At 29.3% G+C, this 24,951-nt stretch overlaps 1 protein-coding gene across 16 annotated transcripts in view; it reads right to left on the bottom strand.

Annotated features, from left to right (window-relative positions):
* Positions 1-24,951, bottom strand: part of LOC111043130 (oxidation resistance protein 1) — a 171,229-nt gene that overhangs the window by 17,404 nt on the left and 128,874 nt on the right. For 8 of the 16 annotated variants that reach the window (XM_022328036.1, XM_022327984.1, XM_022328001.1 and 5 more), the window contains 6 exons: positions 3,623-3,720; positions 3,391-3,555; positions 3,202-3,328; positions 612-760; positions 357-547; positions 73-285 (listed from right to left, as the gene is read on the bottom strand). In XM_022328036.1, the coding sequence (XP_022183728.1) occupies positions 73-285; positions 357-547; positions 612-760; positions 3,202-3,328; positions 3,391-3,555; positions 3,623-3,720 (943 nt within the window). Of the gene's footprint in view, positions 1-72; positions 286-356; positions 548-611; positions 761-3,201; positions 3,329-3,390; positions 3,556-3,622; positions 3,721-4,133; positions 4,171-5,710; positions 5,735-7,175; positions 7,550-7,600; positions 7,960-24,166; positions 24,271-24,356; positions 24,546-24,951 lie in introns of those variants that run through there. The other 8 variants (XM_022328061.1, XM_022328069.1, XM_022304204.1 and 5 more) reach the window with 8 other exon arrangements.

The raw sequence follows: 24,951 nt of genomic DNA, 5'->3' as shown, positions 1-24,951 counted from the left end.
CTAAAAATATTTTAAACATTTTTGAACTAAAATATAATATGAAATAAAATAAATAGGTATAATTGAAATTACCTAAGTTCTGGAAAAGTTTCATCCTTAGCCAAGAGAGAATCAGTTCGACCTCCAGGAGATATCTGTAAATCTAATGTTGCACTATCCAATGAATCAGTTTGCATTGTAGTTAACATCGTTGGAGACTTATGTTCATTGTCTTCCATTGCTTCAGATTTAAGAATGGGAGATAAATGATAAATTGCTGGTTTTGTAACATTCTCATTTTCACTTCTAAAATTATTAAATAGTTGGATATAAAAATCATAACTATTATCCACAATTATGCATGTTAAATAACATACCCTGTTGATTGGTAAGGTCCAGCAACTCTCATATGTGCAATATCATAATATATGGCAGCATTCACCACAAATTCCATAGGAGCTATGACACCATAAGATTCGGGCCCATGTTCAATAACCAACGGGTCAGAGACATTTGGATCAAACATCACAGCATTTGGAGTGACCAATAATACACCACCCACCACACCCTATAACAAGTTTGCATTATTATTATTACTAGTTTTATATTTGTAAATATAATTTATGTCATACTTGTCCATCTGTGATGTGTCTGACATTTATTTTGAGGAACCTTTCTACACCGCGCGAATGTGATCTACCTGATGAAGGAGATACTGAAGAACCAATACGTTCTGGATGACCTGGTTTTGGAGATGAAGGCCGTAATGTGTCCAACATGTCTGCAACAATAAATTTGTAAATTAATCATTATCTAAAAATATTTAATGTTCGACAAAAGAAAAATTATGGAATAATTGAAGGATTTATAAATACCAAAATATACGTAACCCTTATGTTGTAAGAGATACTTTGGAGACATAACTATGTCTCCCATTTTATTAAATGCAATATTACATGAATATTTACATAACAAATTAAAAACAATTTAATGGTTTTTAAATTACTACTTTGATTTGTTTTGCATAAATAAGCAATATTAAAATAATATTGTGGATGACTTTATTAATTATTACAAGAAAAATTATACTCAAATTATTTACTGATATTAGTATCAAATTAAAACATGTATGGCTGTTAAAGCAGATAAGAGTTTTAAAATCAGTCACATTATGGCAACTGCGTATAAGCTCATTGCACTTGAGAACAATACCATCAGCAAGATAACACAGTGTAAATGCTCTTTATTTTAAATTAAATAATTATAATTTGTTTTAACAATACTATGTCACTGTACACACATAAAACAGTTTTTATGTAAATTGTAAATACACGCTGGGAGATAATAATATGCTAGAATAAAATATTAGCCACATGACAAATTTACAAAGTTACAGCTTACAGACAAAATCAATTTAATTTTTCGATCAAAAATATCTTTATTTATACATATAATTTAAATTTATCAACTGTTGATTTCAATACTAAAAAAGTGCACTGACATTATTTAAAGTAGTGATTTGTACATAGGGAGTGTGTTTCAGCATCAAACTTACCTCATTTTGCACAAGATGTTATGAATTGTAGGCTAGGTGTTATTAAATACTATTAAAGCAATACTATATTTCAGTAAAATGTATTGGTATCTAATACATAAGTCTGATTTCACTAGCAAAATTTGATATCATAAATATTTGTGCAGTAATCAGTGTATTATGATCAAGACTCAGAACTCAATGAAATAGCATATTTAAAAGAAATGAATAGAATATTAAAAATTTAGCTTGATAACATATATGTGTTTTATAATATTATGCAAGAAAAAAAATTGTTATTGCATATTTTTTAGTATTTTTTTTATTAGATATTGCATATATTTTATATTAGCACATTTTTTCATAAAATTTAATATTCTAGTTTAAATCATATTGAAACAATTACATTTTTAATAATAATTTTATCGCTGTAATTTACAATAGACAACATACATATACACATACCAACGACAAAGGTAAGTTGTAATAATAAATTTGTCATTATTAGATAACCAAGTGGAAATTAGGTACATTATACATCTAATTATTATGGTATCTAATTTGTAAACTTTTTGGTGTGAGAAAATAATATAGATACCTTATCTTTTAAATTATTGAGTAGTAAATGACTATAATAATTTGATTTATGTGTAAAAAACAACATTTTACAAGCAGTATTTTCAAGTTTATATTCAAAAATTCAACATGCTGTTTTTGGTATACAAATTTTGTTTTAACTTAAAAAATTTTCATAACAAAAAATAAATGGTTTCCGTGGTATTCAATATTCTTTATATTATATATGTATACTTTTATTATTGGTTGACCACATAAATCCAACATTTATCAATTGTCAAGTGAACAAAGTATAAAAGTTGAACATTTCTGGTTTAGTGACATCGATGATACTTCATTATTTATTAGTTAAACTTAAGAACGGATTTTAAATTAATATAAAAGTAAAAGTATTTAAATATATATTAATTATTCATATCTTTAAACATATTGATTTAAAACTGACTAATATTTAGCTTAACAATTAAAAAAATTATATTTTGAGTATAATACATTAGTAGGGACATAACTAAATTCTTTTATTCAAATATTTAATTCTATATTTAAGTTTTTATTACCACTTTTACAAAACAGAATTTTATAATCAGTAACATTTTTTTTTTGCTATAATTTTCAACTCGAGGAAAACAGTTGAATACAACATATATTTTCAAATTAGCCGTAATTGACAAAAAAAAAAAAACGTATTCAGGAAAAATGATTAGGTTTTTTCAACGAAATAATTCAAAATATTTATTTATACTAAGATATTTTAAAATATTTAAAATAAAATTAGGGTAAATTTGTTCAACATTTCATGAAACTTACTCAACTTTAGTTAAATTTTCCATATTCCAACTGGCAACTACTCAAAAAATGTTATTACTGATGTGAGACTTTAAATCATTATATGATAAAATGTGAGACATCACTCACTACATAATAGTTCAAAATTTGAGCACATATTTTTCTATTTTATTGAATTAAGTTCTGAATCTTAATAATGATTAAAATGTAGTCACTTACATTATACTATAATAAATATAATGGTAGCACAATAAACTAATTTTTAAAACTTAGAAAAGTTTTGGAAACATAGTATAATTTTTAATATAATTATTTATGTATCATACCATCTTCCCTTCTATCAATGATATCTTTATTATCATTGCCGGTTGAAGGCCCAGATCCAGGTCTACTTTCTCCATCAGCCGATGTGAAACTGTTAGTTTCAGATAAATCTAAATTGCTAAGACCTCCCTAAAAATAAAATGAAACATTTTATATCCTCAACGTTTTATAATTTATAAGCTGAAAATTACTTGAGATGCATCAGACTCTGACACAGATATTCGTTTTTTATCTGGGACACGAAGAATCTGACCGGGAAATAGTGTGCGTGATGATAGCCGGTTCAGTATGGCTAACTCAGATGGTGTTGTGTCGAATCTAGCGGCAACTGAAGTCAATGTATCTGATGCTTCAACCTAAAATATTTTAACAGCACATGTATTAAACAAAAGCAAAATCAAATATTTAAATTTAATACATTACCTTATATGTGATGGTGGAAATAGGAGGAGGCTTAGGCATTTTTCTTTCGCTAAGCTGCTCTTTGCTGCCGCTCTGGCTTTCCCCATCCGTACCTGAATCTATAAAATAAATATATATTATAAATAAAATTATTTAGAGTAGTGAACAAAGAAAAGAACAACAAAACCATTTGAGTACTGTGTGGTTTTAATAATTTAATAGTTTTATGTGTTCAATACATGTATTAATATAGATAAGCATTATAATAGTTTCCTAATTATTCATAAGCGTAATAAAGAATAAATTGTAAATGTTATTGTACAGGGTAATTTATCATTCAATATTTCATAAATACTTTATTTTTAGTTTAATGTCATTGAAAAACAACATTTTTTAAAAAAGATTGATTTATAAATTTCAATAAAAAAAATTGAATTTAAAATGAGAAGTTAATTTCTTAAATTTAGACACAAATGGAGTAGTGGCACAACAGTATCCCACAAAATGATAGTCCAGTTCTTCGTTTACCTACTTTTAACTAATTGACTTCTCATTTGAAACTTTATTTTTTTTTGAATGGAAGGAGTACTCTGAATAATTCTCTGCTTCAAAATATTAAATTAAAAATGTTTACTGTCATAAAAAATATTGTTTTTACATGAAATTAGAATACAAAATGTATAACAACAGATATTTAACTACCTCTAGCTAAATAATGCAGTGTTTTTATTAGGTTTATAATCAAACATTATTAATATGTTCTGCCCAAACAGTGAACAGACAGAATTGATGTCAGAGTTCATTAAGATCTAACAATTAACGCAATTGTTGTATTCATCTGTTATTTATAATAATTATAATTCTGTGAGATCACATAATATTCATTAATGTAGCAATTATTTGTTTTATTGTGATGAAAACCAATTTTTGTATGATTTGTTTGCATACAATTTTTTAAAAAATCCTTAGGTATCAGAATTTCATATTTATATGTGTTCAATTACTAGTTACTAAAATGTAATCAAATCTAGTAATTAAACACTTGTATCTTGTTCAATTATTGGTATAGCTTAATTTAATCCAGCGATTGAACGGATATATTGTATGTGTTAGTTACCTAGATACCTACCTAATAATGGTAAATATGTATATATTGTACTAAAACTGGCACTATTTAAGTGTAGACTTAAGTGAGAATTAAATACTGAGTACTATATTTAAATCTTTTATAGCACCTGCTAAATTTATACAATGTGATATAGTGGTATCAGTGTGATTGTTATTATAACTATCATAATTGCTATTAGCATTTGGCATTATGAGTTATATTACTTAAAGTTGATTTGTCAAGCTCACCAAAGAACAATTAATGCGAGTATTGTGACTTATTCAACTGTATCAACTTTTATGTACTTATATAATATTTTAAATAAAAATAATTATTCAGAATTATTTTTGATATTAATTACCCTAGGGATTCGATGTTGTCACACTTAAACCAAATGAAACGAATAGCAATATTACAATAGGTATCTAAACAATTATTGAAATGCATTTAAAATATCAGACAGGAAATCCTGGATCGTCAGTGTGGCATTCATTTAATTTAATTTAAATAGTTGAAGAATATTGGTGTGTTACGGTATTTTATGTAAAAACATGTACCATCTTATATTAATTTTTGAATCCTTACACCTACAAGTATTCAACCTGAAACTTTTTACTCAAAAATTGCTTACATAAAAATAAAATAACATTCATGATTGTAATTAAAATAATATACCTTACACTTCAATCAGAATTAAGTAAATAGGATTTTATTATAAGTATATGCTTAAATTTAAATGGTCAAATATGTATAGATTTTAAGATGAAGGAAAGAACTAAAATCATTGATATTTATTATTTTTATAAACTAAACACATTAGGTATGTAAAAATAAAGATACTTCAATTTTAATAATTGTACACAAGTTTATATCCAATTTATTGATAAAAATGATTAATAATTTGAGTAGATAAAAAATATATACATAAATAAGTCAACATATAAACAACTACATCATAAATATAATCCATGCAATAAGCATTTTTTGAAAATGAAACTCACCTTTCTCAGTCTGTAGCTAAAATGCTTTTATAACCTGGAGGTTGTTTCAGACTTAATTTTACTAAAATCATTACAAGCTATTTTCAATTTAATTAAAACCATATACATTATAAAAGATAAACCATCCAAAAGAAGTAAAAAGCCATGCATTAATATTGTAATTATTATACTAGGGATATGTGAACACAAATATTGCATACAAAAAATCAACTCTAATGATTGATACCAATGTGATATTGTTAAAACCATTATACACCTATATATATATATAAATATTAATTGATTAACATTAATATTAACTAAAAAATTATAGAAATTTTGTTTTTTAAGATTAATTAATTTAAATTTGACACATCTAAGATATTTAAATCCATTTTAGCTAAACATGATTTTATTTTCCATAAGATAATAAGTTTGGATTGTCAACCTACGTTATATTTCTATAATAATCAACCTATGTTATATTTCTTAATTAGGTATTTCAAAACATTTTGAGGATATTTATACATCTTACACTACAGACTCAATCAATATTCTCAAAATGTATAAAATCAACGATTTTAACACTAACAATCCTAAACTATTAAATATTTGTGAGTAGTTTTTTATATTAAAAAAAAAGTATTTTAATATTATGCAGGTTTTAGGCAAAAAAAATAATTATACACGAGCTCTAGAATATGCTAGTGCAATATATTTTGTAATCCCAATATTCATATAATTTCAACAGATGGGAATCGAATTCAATAATCTTCTTTATTGAAATTTGTGTTATAAAATATAAAAAATGTGATGGATCATAAAGTTACAGAATTCAGATGGGAAGGAACTAACAATAATTTTGGCTTTTTTGACAATTCTTTCTATAGAATTATTTAAAATATTTTTATCCCCACCCATTCAAATTCCTGGGCTTGCCCCTGGTTCAGAATTTGGAGGTACAATTTTTCATTCGAAAATGCTGAAGCTATTATGCCAATATCAGAGTTTAACTTATATTGTACATAATGTGTATTTATAGGGTTTTGCCAACAAAATAATATAGATGTACCAACACTACTTTATTATTCAAAAACAATCAATAAGAACAGAAATTAATTAGATTAATTGTTTTAGATCATTTGATCAACATTGATAGAAAAAAATCATCTGTGGTAAGTAATCTTAAAAATGAATTATTGGTGTACAACAAAACAAATTTAAAATGAAAAAAACCTATCTACATGCTCACCTAAGCCTAAGTTATGTACCTAGAATTATGATAAAAATCAGTATTTCAAACCTACCTAGGTATATACATTTTTGGGATTAAATCTTTAAAAAACGTATACTATATCTGGTAGCCAGGATTTATCTGAACTGTTATTCAGAACTGTTAAAAATCTAACAGTGTGATTCTATCTGCTATCAAACTCTATGTTCTGAAAAGTTAGGACATCACAGCTAAATATAATGAAAATCAAACCTGGCAGTACTTGGTAACGGACATAATATTCGCCACCATTGCAGCTCTTATAGATTGTCACCGTCATCGGAGTGTAAAACTGTTCAATCGCACAACTAACCATGCTAGTGGATTCCATTACCATAAAAATTCCTGCAGGATTTCACTGCGCATATGTGTCAACTGTCTAGTAGACATGCACATACTTTTGAACAGTGTCGGCCAAATAAAGCTGCATTGTTAAAGTAATTATGAGCACACGCTAAGAAGGATGTATGGAAAACAAAAAAAAAACAAAACAAAAAAAACAAAAAAATAATAAAAGTTGAAAAGATAATAAATAACTGAGTGCTCAAGAACGTTTCTATACAAACAAGGCGGTGGTACAATTAATTATAGAGAAAACTAGGAAGCACAAGGGTTTTTGAGTAAACAGGCTCACTTACTTCTTTAAACGTCACATTATTTCATGCGTTCCCTACAATGTTCGTTTTACATTTTACATTTTTACATGATGTGTGTATGACTGTGTACTGCACAGACGTGTGCACCGAAGAAGTGCTCGAGCAAACACCGATACACTTGGGTCTCTAAACGGCTGTTGGTCGAGTGGAGTACGTCAACATAAATTAATCAGATCGTCGATACAAAATGACGTAAGACGATAATCGCGTTCGCCGCAAACGAGATCAGCTTCTACGCCGAGACGTCGACAACCGAGACCGACAGCCGAACGCGACTGTGCACTTGTGTACTTGCGTATAGTGTACTATAATAATTGGTGAATAGGTGACAAGTGTGTACAATATGCTACAATAGTACAATGTTTAGTAATGACGATAATGATGATGATAATGATGATTAGCAACCAGTCGCGGCGCCCGGGGGACATTCGCTGATAAGTGATAACGGTGACGTTCGTAGATAACGCATACTGTTTTGTTGTATTTGCCGCGGTAACAGTAAAAAGTTGGCGGGCGCGTATACCCGGGTTACCTAATCTATGGGCCGGCCGGCGCGGCGCGGCGGCGACGTGTCGAGCTTACAGAAAGCTTCAGCTGCTCAGCGACAAGCTGCTGCTGGCCAACCAATTGGTTTTGTTACGAATTCGCGGTTGTAACCACTTGGGTAGGTACCTTAAAGTGTTTTATTAATAATAATAATAATAATAATATGTAAATATATTCACGGTTGAACAATGAATAATGATCTGAGGTTGTAACAAACTATAAGCCGTTCGCGTTACGCCATCTGCCGCCGGTTTTCCACAACTATAGAAGCCGACCGACTGGCACGTGTACGTAGTGATCTGTTATTTTTTTCCTCCGCTATCGAATGGTGTAGAAAATCAGTTCTGCGGCTCGACTTCCGAGTACAATTTAAATTATGACTACAACCGTCGAATTATAAAAGCTGTGAAAAAAACTGCTGAAAAAGGGTTTTTTGTTCTATCTTTAAATTAATTGCACACAATATCATCTTTTATTTTCAATCGATAACTGCTACTGAAAATTTACTCTCTCAAGGTATGTAGACGAATTTTTACAACTTTTTCAGACTTCAACTTTACCTACACAGTACATAAGCATACGGACCACTGCCAACAGACTATTAGACTATCTATTTTCCACAACTGCAGTGTTTTTTACATCGTAGTATATTAAATTAATTAAATTTAGTGAGGCGGGGTTTTGGAAAGAATTTATCACTAAAATTATTTTTAATTTTTTTTTAGAAACAATACGTAGGTAGTTATATGTTAGTTATATGTTTTAAATAGGTATACCGATTATAATTATTTATGTATCGTGTAATATGTGTAGGCATTACCTATCAGGCGCGGGCATAGCCATCTAGAATTATAAAATCATTTACTATAGGTAGGTACCTCAATGTTTATGTGTGCACTGCACTACTATGATTTATATATTTAACGCAAATATTTCAATATTTACAACGATTGCCTGCACCTTAAAAATCCTACCGTTTGATTCATAACAATTACATGTTAAAATCGTGATTGAAGGAACGTCAAAATACTGAGCTTGAATTGGAAAAAAAATTTAAAAAGGTATGCAAAATTGAAAAAGTATAAAAGAAATGTAAGTACCTGAGATTGGCATGTATCATTAATTAGTATATAATCGGAAGGGGTAAGTAACTTTGATATTTTTTAAAAAGAATAAGAGGGACTATATCCCTCTCAATTCGAGCACTGTCAAAATGTTACTATATATACCTATTAACAACTGGTTTTTGGAAAGAAATGTGTTTTGCACGTAGTTCTCAGTTTTTTGACCTTCAATAGTGTTTGAAAATTGCAATAATATAAGGGCTCCTCTCGATACTACCTTTTGTGGCTTCCCATCTTGATACGTATATTAGCCCATACTCAGCTATGTTTATATACGTATATACACCCATACAGTATAGGCAATGGGCTGCTAGGTCGTCAGAGATTTGCCGGGGATCTCGTGATACGAGATAAAAAAGGTTGGGTTTAAATTTAAAAAAAAAAATAGTGTATGAAATATAAATTATAAAAATTCGTCTGAGAAAAATCAATTTTTAGTCAACGTGGCGTGGAATGAATTTATAAGTGGTTTACCGGTACGCACTCAGTCCTGCAGTGGTCGAAGTGAGGGCGATAATACGCACGGCGTGGGACGCGATTCGCATTTTATTATTTTATTCCTTATATAGACACAACTTTCACCAATATCACCTCCCCTATGTGAAAATCAACCAATGATAAATATAAAGGTATATATTCAGGTCATATACCAACATGAATATTCTAATCGAGCTTATGGTTTATACTGGTATACTTTATATTTCAAATAAAAATGTTCAATTAATTTGAACATAAATTATAAATCGTATATTTTAAGTGTGAATTATTGGAATGTGCGATTTCGTTATTGAACTAAAGCCAAAACAGTCCTTCAAGACTCACCCTTCGAACGGTTCCGTTACGATGTGGCTGTCTTAATAATGAGGATTGGGCAAAAAGGTATGTGGTTTAAATATCTACATTTTTATATTTTTCATTGTATACATTTTGAAATTGTATTTTGTATATTTAATAATATTCTGTCAATATTTTGTATTTTCCATATTTAATATGTAGCTATTTTTATTTTAATGAAATAGAAAATACATTATTGTATATAATATTATAATTTTTGCTAATATACCTTATATTCGTTTTTAGTCGTTTTATTCTATTCGTATTTCATTGTATTAAATGATACTACAATGATACTATATTCATCATGTATCTATATACAATGAATAGATAGGGTGATTCACCAATCACGCTCACCCGCTTTTTTCTTCAATAAATGAAGTTATTTAAAATCTGATTTTTGGAATTTTTAATCATACCCAAAGGTCATATTTCAAATACTTGTTATTTTTGTACAAACTCATCAGAAATTGGAAAATGTGGTCTTTACTCTTTAAGTACAATTAAAGCGTGAGCGTGAGTATGCTTGGTGAATCACTCTGTCATTATACCTACGAATTACAATTTGCAATTACATAATATAGGCACTTCATTGGTGACTTGACAACCTACTGTTTTTCATTTTATATTGTATTATAGTGTATACCTAAATTATAATTATTAATATCTTCATGTATCTAACAATAATTATCAAAGAATAATATTTTAACATAGACATGTTTTTGGGTTTTGCATAACTTTTTTTCTAACCGATTTTCGTAACGTTTTTCGTATTTCCATAGGAACACAAATCAACAATAAAAACAAAAAAAAAAAATTAAGAAATTCCTAAAAAATCGTATCCTGTATTCCTATTACTATAGATATTTTTCCATTGCACAATACATAAAAATGTATCTATGATTCCTCAATTTTTCTTGCAGAGGAAAAATATCTAGTAGCATGACACTTGTAATATACATACGAAAGAAAATTTTTGTTGGGTATATATATAAATATAATATATATGAAAAATATATAATGTACCAAACCATTTTGTATTATGTATTTGAAATACATAATGCAAAAGAAGCCATTATTTTGCACAAGTAGGTACATTATTTTAATTATTTTGTAACCATTTTGCCCGATTTTGGTAACAATCAGCCTTTGTACACGATTTTCCGATTGTGTCGTATTATATGGAGAAGTGAGATTTCTCAAAATAATATAATATGTCAATACTCATTACAAAAATAAATATTAAAATTAAATAATTTCAATAATTATGAATAAATTGAATTGATATAATTGCCTATAGCCGTATAAGGAATAAATATAAGTACAAGCAGTGTACCTATACCTATTTGTCCTATCATGATTTTTATGATTTACAGTAATTGTTTTCTTAACTATTAGTTGTTATTACTACTATAATAATATCAATTATGGATCCAGGGTCAGCATTGACGGCAATTTACCCCATCCCTCCACCCACCACCATTCTCAAAAAAAATATAACATAATTTTTCATTGATTATTAAAAATCGGCATCGTAAAAATGTTTTTAATTTAAGTGCCCCCTCTGTAGATACACAGATCCTGTACTCGCCCTTGAATAATATCAGTATTTATTTAATATTACCATAATCGGCTCTGAACACATTTTTTACGACACATTGTTATCGATTAATCGGTTATTACTACCACTAATGGATTTAAAATATTATGTAAAAAAAAAAAATTATGATATTTCACGTATGATATAGAAACAATGCCAGTGTAACTAAACAGGGTGGCTCATCCTGTATTAACATAATAGTCAATAGATCAGCAGCAGTTGAACATTTTTTGCTATCGAATTATGATGAATACGACATAGTTATACATCACACTGAACTATCGATAGGATATAGTTGTATTTCAACCAAATAAGTTTAAATTAATTTTAAATATAAACTTATTATAAGTATGTATCTATAAAATATAATATACTTTAATTGTTGGTAATTTATATTCATTGCATGTCTTTTAAGAGAATTAATTACATCGAAAAAGATTGCAATATGATGATCCGGGGAGATATAAATTACAACTGAATGTTTTGAAAGACAAACGCAATAAAAATAAATAAATGTGCTCAGTATATCTATTCAGTATTCATAAACCTAATTATTTAAATTCATTTTTAATAAATAGTTCAAATGTAAGGTCATTATTTTATATTAATATACTAATTAAGAGTTAATCATTTTGTTTTACTTATTGTATCGGTAATTAGTAAAGAGCGTTGGTATCTGTTGATATTAAATTACTTATAGTTAATATTAAAGTAAATAATAAATACAAATATTTTTTTATTTGGCACAAATCTAACAAGCCTGCGAGATTAGTAGAAGACGGTAAAATAATTTTAAATAAAGATTAAAGTTTATTTTATTATTTTGAAACTATTATTATACCTACTTCTATAGGATATTACGTAAAATTTATATTAACCTGAGAGGTACATAAACAATTTTAGGTATATTAAATATAAGTAAGAACTTTTCAAATTTTACCATATTTTTTCCCCTGGTAAATCTTAATAAGCTGCTTAAATTATATACGATTTACTAATAAATGTTAATACAATATGATTAAATTTATTTCTGAATTCTTTTCGTAAATTTAATTACTATGATATACTCAATTGAATTTTGGTGTAATATCAATTATAAATACTTAAAATATAGTAATATATTAAACTATTTAGCCAAAAAAAACCATACTGAATATAAAAATATAAAAGTAAATTAACACAACATAAACTTGAACCTACACATATTTAATCCAGAAGTCTTAGAAATATACCCCCTATCTCATATATGAAATATTGTAAAACAGGATCACATCGATTTGCTTCAACCTACAAAATATGTTTGTATTTTGACACTTCAGTATAATTTATATGAGTAAATATAAATATTGATTGGCACCACCATCACTCCACTCGTATAATAACTTTAATAAAAAAAGTATATCATCTACATTCTACATATACATTTACTTAAATTTAATTAGTTTAGCGTTAAATCAGATCAGTGACTATTGAGTCACTGAGACCTTCTCACTGAGTAAAAATTGAAGGAAAAATTAATGAGGTAGAAGCTTAATATTATAGATGTACCCTTACATAATTTTAATGTAATTATAAATTATAAAACGCTTATTAATATGTTTTGTTTGTGGTATAAAAGTATAACATAAACGCACACATACAATATGTCTCTGAACCAAAAAATGTAGCTACTTAAATCAAAAAGGCATCAATAGGTCATTTTTACAAAGTGAAATTTAAAAACACTAAGCCAATTTAAAAGTGAACAATGTGGTTTTTAAAGTTACATTTAAAATTATATTTAGAAATACGTATATTTTATCAGTTAATGTTTTCTCTAAAACCCTTGTGCTTGCAATCTAAGTAATAGAATAGAAACGTTCTAAAGAGATATTTAAATGTATTAATAATAAGTACCTACCAAGAAAATGTAATATCCTCGATGTATATTTCTCGACGACAATAACGAATAGTTTGAACGACGGAAAAAATTAACTGACCGCTTTTAAACCGTTGAAGTCTAACGCTGGTTACACACTAGGCATTTCATTTGATCTGAGAAAATAATTGTCGTATAATCAGCATCGTCATCGGCTTGAGCACAATGGTTATGCCTACAACCCGATAAACCGGAAGTATCGTAAAAATCGTTCAGAGATTATATTATCGTGTTTTTGTACACGATTATACATCTATAATTTATATTATTGTAAACACAAAATTAATGTACATAAATACCCAACACGAATTTAATTTAACATTATTATCATTGATAAACTACTAACTGAATAATAAGATAACTTAAATAAAATATGTAAATGTCAAAAAACTAATTTTATCGAACATCGTTTTTGATAAACTAAATGAACTATAATTGAACACTACCAATTAGATATAAATGTCAAATTATTAATTAATATATTTATATATAATATATATATAATACATACATATTAATATATATAATATATAAATATTCATATCAATAATAATATTATGATCCATCCAAGTTATCGTTATCGATAATTATAGAGTCATTATGCGTATGATAGAATCGATCGAGGGAGTTCAGATTTTAAATAATGACTCATACACATATGGTCGTTATAGAAATTAGAAACTAAAACATAATTTCTGTGAATTGAAACACATGTTGATTTAACTTGTGGAAAAGAATTTTATGAATTGCTAAGCATTGAAGCCACTCGCAACATTATTATGTTGTAGGAACAATAAAAACCCAAATAGCAGCACAAGTCACAACTGAATAATATTATAGTATTATAGTAACATAGAGTGATAGACCTAAAATAATATCGAGAAAAAAACTACTTCCAAATAAAACGTATGGACAAAAATAAGAAAATATTTTTTTTTATAATTCCTTGTACATTTTGAACATCTTTTGTATCCAAATAATACATGCTAATGAATTTAATTTAATTTTGATTAATCAATAAAATTGCATATAATTATTTTAAGCATTTATATTTTGATTATCCTCAACCCTGTCTGTTTCAATTAGTGTGGATAATTAACGCTCTCTATACTTATATCTGTAGGTGGCTGCTGCACATTGATTAACTTAATATATTTTACTGTCTGCAGTTGAATGAATTTCTATAAGAATTAAGAAGGATTATATTTAAAAAAATAAAATCAAGAATATCCATTTCTAAATGTGCATTAGTTAGGACAAAAATGTTGTACACTGTACATTGCACAGACACAGATATAATGTGTAGTCAATAATTGTAAGTGCAGAATAACTTTTTAAATATACTTATTTCTTACCTTGATTATTAATTTAATTTTGTCCGTGTATGAAAACCATTTAAGTTTATTTGATTAATATGGCTATAAATATTAAAAGATATAAAAATAAAAGAGTTCTAAAAGTATTCAACAGATGTTCAAGTTACAAGTATTGTTTACGTATACGTTATAGGTCTATAATAGTATCAAGAAGTTGATTCACTATAAATACTAAATTGAAATATACGCATAAAATCACCTAATAATGAATTTAAAATAGTAGGTAATTTAGATGATAGAAGAGAAAAACCCTAAACATTTTGTAAATATGAATCTTTTGTATCAACAGAGTATTGAACTTTTGTATTTAAAATTTACCTTTAGCACTTCAGTTTACAATAATGGATTTTGGCTGATTTCAAATAAAACGAACGATAGTTATCGGCCATTATATCTAACCCATGTGTTGGGACGTTAACTTCAAGCACAGTTACAGGCATTTGTGCTTCTTTTATTCTTTTTATTTAAAAAATATGACATTTTTATACTATTATTATTTTCATGCAGCAATTCTTTTTAACAAAATACACATTTTAACATGCACGGGATAAATCAATTTTATATAAAATTACTATATTATACGTCTATATAATTTTTAAAAATTCACAACTTTGCTGTAAAATACATTTTTATTTTAAAATATTCATATTTATGTAAACACTTTAAAGTATGGGAAAATATGCTAAATAACATTTCATTATTGAACTCATTAGGATGCGATTCAAATTTATAGCGTTAATATATAACAATTTTTAGGACAACCGCCAAGTAAAAATTTCCATATGTATGAATTTCCGAGCAATTTTAGTAGGTATATATTATATAATACTTACGTGCATAAGATGGGCAATTACTAGTTCAAAAGTTAAAACTTCGTTAATATTCTGTGATACCTACTCTCCGTAACAACACTAACAGTAGGCCTGCAATATTAGTCGATTTATGTTAAAATATCTAATGCAATTTTATAAAAATGACAAAGTGCAGATAACTACACTTATATTACGTATATTTAGGTAATATTATGTGCACTTCATAATTGTAATTATTTTACAGACGGTAAGTAGGTATATCAGAACAACATGAACATAAACGTATATTATTATGCTTGATACATATTTATTATATATTTTGATACACGTATGATGTGGCAAGGCGAACGTCTATGAAATTCAAAAAAAAAAACACTTATGGAATAAAACTACGAAAGACTAAGACGTGAAACCAAGGATGTGACCATATTATTATTATACATAGTGTATTTATATCGTTGATGTTATTATTTATTATACTTTTATATACCTATATTTCCATGTATAGGTACATCATTATCGATTTGTATAAAGGTTTCAAAGATAAACGGTTATTCATACACGGCATATTATTATTATCATCTATATATATATTAAAAATCAGGAAAATAATAATATTATAATTACGGCAATTGACTATATCGTGGTAACTAGTAAGTACCCCAAACATTTAAAAAAGTTGTAATTTAGAGTAAAAATATACAATTTACACTGGGTATTGATAGTCGATAAGTACTCACAATGCAGACCGGCTAAAACTCAAAATACAAATATTGTATATGGAATTAATGTTTTAATTTAACTTCACAAATGAAAATATTTTTATAATCAGTAACAATGGGTGACTGTTTTCTCAGAAAAATATGTTAAAATTAATGACGACCAAAAAACTGTGCATATTATACTAAACAAATCGTGTTAAGTACAAATATTGTAAAAAAAAAATTATCTAATCTGAACTCATTGCAATATTTTGTTTGGTTTGTGATAATAAATTCGCTGTAGGTGTAATGTGAGTGCCGAAAAATTACATACTGACGCACAATAGTGTCTGTAAAACGTAAGTTTACTTTTAATTTATTTTATACGTTTATTATAAATTAAAATATCATCGCCGTACCGCCGTGGTTAGGATTTGTTATTTATACCGCCGTCGTATAGTATTATAATAATTGTAAATAGAGACGAATTATAAGGTATTATAGGTCTATAGGGGATATTTGTATCTATTTTCAGTAGTGGATTTTCAATATTTTTTTGTGGGGTCGAATAATCTAACATAGGTATTGCTTTTGTGCGTCCTTAAAAATATACAGCATAATTCCTGTGTTTATAGGAATATTAAAAATTATTGTTCATCATATTATTTTGACGTTTGTGGAGGGGTGGGTGAGTACCTAACCAGTAACCCTGGACCCCGCCTCTAGTAAATCCACCGGGGTGTCCATCATTACTTGTCTTATAAATATATATTGATATATTGACATCGAATTTACTCTACTTGTTATACAGGTACTACGTACAATGTACATATAAGTAGGTACCTAGTAAATATAAATTAGTTTATAGTAGCGACTGCGTGACATTATTAAATTCGTCATTAAAATAATATAATATATAGGTCAGTCGATATTATTCATACGCATTTGATTTAAAGATATTTATTTTAGAAAGTTTTTTTCAGCTCTATTTTATTTTTGATAGCAACGCATTCGGGCACGTAAGTAAAAAGTACGTAGGTACCGAAAACAAGATACAAAAGATGCAAACCAGTTGAGTGTGTGTAGCAGCAGGGCATAATATACCGCTTGCATCGACACACCGACGGCTACGTGCACATAAAGCTGGGTCCTAATATTTGGAAATTATTAAATCGTAGTCGATAAATAACGGTTTTGTTTTTTAATTAATTTCTCAGCGTATAGGTACCTACCTACCTACCTACATAGGTGTACATGTTAGGCGGCATAATCGAACGAGTTACGTCGTCGCCATAAAATTGCAGACCGTTATCGCTCTGATCAATGATCTCACTGATGTTGTCACGTGTTGACATCGAATACCAATGATATTACTTACATTATGCTATAACGCTTTATCGCATATTATCAGCATGCCGTATAATCTTGGTTGAAATTTGGAGAGGAGTGAGCAAGAATTTTTAGTGGACCACCTATATTAAGAATAAATCTTTAAAAAGCTCTGATTATTTTCTTCTTGTTTTACATTTTACACCGCATTTGACTTTACGCAATAAACGAGGTATATCAGCAATAATAAATTGCACTATTGATTTACCAGAGTATTATTTTTAATTGAACCAATCATGTAAAGTAAAATAAATGTCATTAGTTGTGTCGTTTTAAAGATAATATTTTGAATAGTTATACATACAATTAAAAATACAACTTTGATAACATTTTCACTCTTGGTATACAATAATATTATATTACACAGTCTTGTAAGATACTGCAATAGTACAAACAGTAATGAGTGTTTCTTGCCAATTTTTTTTTTTAAGGCAATCGCTTTGGCGGCCTTATGTGTAGTCTCTCTGCATACGAGGTGATAATATGCGAGATTATAGAGAATAGAGATTAAAAATGTAACTTTAAAAATGATATTTGTTGTTGTTTCTTACAATCAGTAAGTTTGATAGAAAAATACAAGCAAAAAACTGTGTTTTATTCCTTATTTTCTTTTTTTCAGATTAATACTTTTAAAATCAAAAAGGAAAAGTAAAAATAAGTAGAAATAAGCATCCAGTAGCATTTACGTATTACGTATCTAATAAATGTCTAAATTTGGGAAGGTTTAAATTCGAGGAATCTCTAATTTCACATAAGAACAAACTGTTTATTGCCCGGATTCGTCAAATCGAACGAAATTGTCTTTTTTACCAACTATTTACGACTTTCTTCCCGAAATTGACCCAACGAAGAACATTTTTACGATACATTCAAAATCCCCAAAAATGTGTGTGTGTGTTTTTATAGAACTCTAAATCCAAAGAAAATGATCGAAATACAAGAACCACATAATCCGGAAATAAATTTAATCTTGAATTTCAAGTTCATGCTTTTATAAATAAAAAAGCTGGTAGCTCTCTGGTGTACATAATAGGTGTCTATGGGGAGTCACTGTAATAGATGTCTTAAATTTGAATTCAATGATATAAAATCATTGCATACGAAAACAAATTCTGAGTGAAGACAGTTAGCCTATAATATTACTAAGTAGATATTTTATGATATTATTGTTATTAAAGTAAATTATTTTACTATTAGGTTATTAGGTATTAGTATTACAGTAGGTCAAATTCTTTTTTGTTGAAAAAATTGTATTTGAAAATGTCATTGTGTGTATAAAATAAATTAATATACCTACTCCAAAAGTTTCAAGTACAGGCGACTAATATTTTTAAATTGCAAAAATAAAAACTAAAAATAACTATAAAAAACTTTATTTATTTAATTTTTAAATTGTTCGGCTTAAGAATAAAATTTTGTGTGTTTTTAACATTTTTAAACTGACATTATAACAATGTTTAAGGAATCTTGTATTCAATTTTCAAGCTTTTTGACATATTATTAATATTTAAGCAAAAAAACTAAAAGAAATTGAAAATTGAAAATGTCCTTAAACAGCTCAAAACGAGTCAAAATATTTTGAAATACTATGAAGTATAGAAAATGATAAACTAACCGTATGCTGTTAATTTAAATTATTTATGGTTATTCGTTTATGAGTAACAACAAAATAAGAAAACCGCTCTATCAGAAAACCAGTGAATATCCAATGTCTGTTAAGATTTGGGCTGCAGATTCTCAGAATCAAAAAAACTGTGATTTAATTTTATGCGTGGAAATTAGTATTTTATAATTTTCATATGTAGGTCATAGGTTGTTTGAATCCGAAATGAAAACTGTTTTTTTATTCATGTATAATATTATATTATAAATACGTACTATATTGGTACAGCTGCGACTCGGTTGATGAAACAAAACTGTAAACGTGAGGGGGCCTGGCGAATATTGTATTTGTAGTCAAAAACTAGCCGTTCTAATCCCAACTGCATTATACGCCGAAACGCCTATTTCAATAACTATCCATAACATTTACGAGAGAATGACCGACCTTTATTTTCGTCGTCTGAATTCATATAACGGGGTTTAAAAATGTCGAGCTTAAATATTTAATTAACTAAAAATAAGCTTCAGTCATTCCCTTGTAAATATCACGAAGGATTCGAATATATTGTTCATGATGGAAATCGAGGGCATTGTAGCATTCCATCTGAATTATTAGAATATTGTTCGTTCAAATGAAAAATAAAACATTTTCTCGTTGTCACAGAGTAGATGAGCATGTGCACGCGAGTGAGTAAAATTGTCACTCGTACTTTTATCGTTGTTACTTGTATCCTTACACCTCACACTAAATGATTATTTACGAATATTACAGTTATTAATACGAATAACCGTAGAAACGAGACAAACTCACAACATGGGCAACGGCAGAATGCATAATAAGTTGCCTATAAAATGTTCCTTAGAATCAAGTAGTCAAAATTACTTAAAAAATGTAGGTGTACAAACTGTTTCAAGTCTGGAGTTTCGGAGAATTAAAAAAAAAAAAAAACGTTGTCCTTCGGTAGCGAGAATCTTAAAAAACAATTTTCAAAAATGTATTTCAGACAAGAAATGTATTTTTAATTAGAAAGAAGTTTCAAACTTAAAGTCTTCCTTCTCTTACTAATAAGATTAAAGTACTTTACAAAGGATTCAACGAGGTCGTTTTTGAATATTAATTACTAAAAAAAAAAATTTACAGGAAAAATCAATAAAATATTACTACAGCTACATTATAAACCTATAATATCGGAAGACGTGATTGTTTTTTTTTCAAAACAAAACACACGAACATTATCATCGAAACTGTTCCATCAAATCGGAAATAAATAATATATTGGTCTCCTAAGTTATATTTCATATTTTTATGTATGTACGAATTACGTTCTTTGTCAATCTCGTCGAATATTAATTTGTAAACGCCCGAGTGTGTATACTAATAATACATATACAAGTATCTCGTATGTATGAATACACAAATACACAAATACACAATAAACAATCAACAGTGATGCATTGAACATTTTTACAACAGAATACAATTGATTTGCCGTGAAATTAATTAATGACGCCTAATAGTAGGTCTTTTTTCGTTCGCAGAAAATGCCAATTACTCGTCTAATATTATGTACGTTTACAGAAATTCAACTCGGCAAGGACAAATTATTTATATGAATATTTTAAATACCTAATATGTACGTAGAAAATTAAACGCCATTTTACCGAGCGGCACAATATTATATTAGGTACATAGTTGTACAAAAATGAATGTTTTCGCAAGTCAAATTATTGTCACGGACAAGTATACAGAACGTGTGTGTGTGTGTGTGTGTGTGTCTGTATTCAATCGATATTCAATTTTTCGTTTGGAAATATAACGTTTCGTGTCTTTTTGAAATGTTTTTTGGGTCAGATTTTCAGACAACCATCACTATACTTTATTCGCGATTTTCGAATTACGATGTTGGGTTCAAACTTTTGAAGTAATAAAAAAAAGCTTGTAAATAATGAATTCATTTGACTATCGATTTTGTATATTTTTATATTATTATACAGTGGACTATTGAACGCCGAGCGTCGCGTCGTGTCGGCCGTCAATTTATAGGCTCGCGTTGCACGCGTATACATCCAAACCTGATAACGTCTGCACTCGGGGCTTAAAAACATTTTTACTACGTTATAACGGGAACATTTTAAAAAAAAAATAATGAAAAAAACCGAAAAGGCCTAACAGCATTAAACAATATAATACATAGTTTAAGATAAATAATAAAAAATTAATGTAGATATAAGTAATTGATGAGTAACGTAAAAAAAATAATTACAAATTACGTTATTAAAAACGTATGTGCCTTTTTTATGCTGCATTCCTGTATCTTTTTGACATTCCAATGAAAATTTCATTTTTATCCATTTTATTTTAACCTTGTAGTCTATAAGTTACGGGCATGAACAATGCATGACTTGTTAACAAGAGTAGGTACCTATACCTATTTTTCGAAATATTTGATTGTTGTATTTTTTTATAAATACTAAATTGATTTATTAATTTTTATTTTATTTCTATAACATTAAACTACTTCACGTGTTTATAATGGTTTATAGTTGTATGGGTTTATAAAATGTTGTTTTTCTCATTGTTAAACTTAAAACAAAACATTTAAATAACCAAAAACGTAAAAATAATATAAATATTTTTAATTTTAGTCCTACTTTTACTTTTTTTTTTATTCAGATATTCGACATTTTCCGTAACGTGGGCGTGTCAGCAAATAATGTACAATGACATGTCTGCAGCTGCAGTGGCAGAATATGTCTTTCATATTATCAACGTCGTGTGTATATATTCTGTGATATACAATACACTTTTAAATTCCATCAAACGGCAAAGTTACAAAAAGTTTCAACACGCAGTGATTTATTTTATTCTATCAAGTCTGATAAATTATATTATTCAAAGTTATGAACAATAACAAAAATATTTGTTTTTAATTTAAAAAAAAAATGTTTGACTCTATTTTGTACCTATATATATAGTATACGGCGATGGCGGAAGCACGAAACCTACCTACTCTATGTAATATCATAATAGCAGCATCATAACACACTGTGATAAATCCATATTTTATCTCTCGTCTGTTAAACAAAAAAGTATGAAGTACACTCTCCAAGTCTGCGAGACACGTTCCTCGTGTCTGCGAGATATTCAAATTATAGGTGGGTATATACTATATGTATGGATTTTTTTACCCTACAGTGTATGATTTATCAAACGCTCCACTACATACTGTCAAATTATACCATCGTACCTTTATTGATGTCAGCAAATAAAGTCGATTATTGTTGGACTACATGCAGTATTAAACACGAAAGGGGGGAGGGTAAGTGTATTTATCTCGATACACCCCATAACCGTTTAGACTTAGCCGTCGGTGCAGCCTAGCCGTATGCACACTGCCGCTGCAGCCGCATCGGAGCTTGGGATCCGGGGGTCGCGCTGCGCGTGGTCGCCGTCGTCGTCGCGATGAGCTCGTCCCGGGTCCCAGAGTGAAATTATTGCCGGCCGCGTGCATGTGGCGCGCGAAACGATGTATAAGACACTTTATCGCAATAATTTACGTCTGAGCGCCCCACGACCCGTTCCGAGGGGGGGGGGGGGAGGGGTGAGGTGAAAATGAGCGAAACGATATGAGCGGGATATCAAAACACGATGTCGTAGATATAATATAGGCACTCCTCCGCACGAGAGCACTCGATGAAATTTGAAAATTTCGGAGCCCGTGAATTACAATATGCCGTCGACGTCGTCGTTCGTAAGTGCGAGTGGTGCAAATCGTGGGCCGCAAAAAAGGGCGACGGTGACGAGGCGAAACGATCTATGTACAATATATACCTATAGTGCCTATACGTACCTAATTAATCATACACCGACTGCAAATCGTGACGATGATGTACGCGAGACGCACGAGGTATATCGATCATCCCCGGGCTCGTTTGACAGTAATAATAATAACGACGATAACACGCGGAGGCGACGGAGACGACGATAAAATATTTTTATCTGTATATTATTGCGATATCATATTATATACGTTTACTCGAGAAACGACAAATGATAAAAATACGAGCTGCGGCGACGCGACGCGAGCGTGTATATTATACTGCCGTAGGTACAAAATATTATATAGAGATATTATTATGTGATGCACAAAGTATAACATTTTGTTTATAACCTTGAGCCGTATAATATAATATTATACACAGCACGGGCGTTCGGTTATCGTTGAAAATCAATATTGGCGTACCTATACAACTCGGCACGTATATACATAATACATATACATATATATATATTTATTCAAACAACGAAAACGCTCGCAAAGGACGCTGACCGATAACTATTTACAATAATTTAATATATATTACCTATGTGATAATATTCATAATCACGTGCGACAAGCACCGTTTGATATCTGTACACGCAGGATGAAACGATATAGAGGGAGAAAGAGAGATGGACGATTTTTGCGCAAAACCAAACAGCTGCTCCTGCGATACGCGATATTGTTCCAAGTCCGTGCGTTCTACCATATAATACGAAGGAAATCGTCATCGAGACGATATTCGGACGGAATATTTTGCTCGTCGATCGAAAAGCTTGATCGCAATATACGCTATACGAGTGCCTATACGTATTATATACCTACACATAGAAGTGTGCTGCACAGAAAGAGCAGCTGCAGACGACGAGGCGGTGTTGGTGATTTTTACTCGTACGGTTTTTTCAATAATTGTAATTATATAATAACATATTTATATATATAAAACCGAGACGGTATAATATATAAGTATGACACTTTCGCTGGCACAAGACATCACACGACTACACGCACGTACCTTTGGTATACCATCTCGAGCTCGGCCGCGTTTCAGTCAGTGTCGCGGGATCGATACGCTGTCCCGGCGGCGCTGCGTTTAATGTCAGACCGTTTTCGACGATAACAGTTAAAAAGAAAAATTAACGCGCACGGACATCGAACCGGAAAGTGTGGAAAACGATTATCGTTCTGGGGAGCGGACCAGTATTTTATAAACATTGAGCATACACGCAGGGGATAGCTGATCGATCGGTCCACCCTGTCCGAAATTAGCCCACAGCTGATAGACCCGCCGCCGCCGCCGCCGCCGGGTCGACGGCGCACGAACTTGCACGGCCCCGTCCGGGCGACGAAAGCAAAAACAGCGAGCAAGAGAAAAACCTAAACGCACTACGCAGTATAACAACCGATGGAAGATAAAAAACAATTTCTTTATAAAAAAATATATATATATATAAAAGCCGCAGAACGCTTCGAATCGTAGGTACGAAACGGATGTATTAGTTGTTTTTTTTTTTTTTTTAAACACGAATCAAACCTTTAATTCGGTGTCCCTATGCCTAACCTATACCTGTATACGATTTTGGAACAAACCCGACCTGACCTAAAAAAAT

Source organism: Myzus persicae, unplaced genomic scaffold (assembly GCF_001856785.1).
Source record: "Myzus persicae strain clone G006 unplaced genomic scaffold, MPER_G0061.0, whole genome shotgun sequence".
Lineage (NCBI taxonomy): Eukaryota > Metazoa > Arthropoda > Insecta > Hemiptera > Aphididae > Myzus > Myzus persicae.
This window is presented reverse-complemented; position numbering and strand designations above follow the sequence as displayed.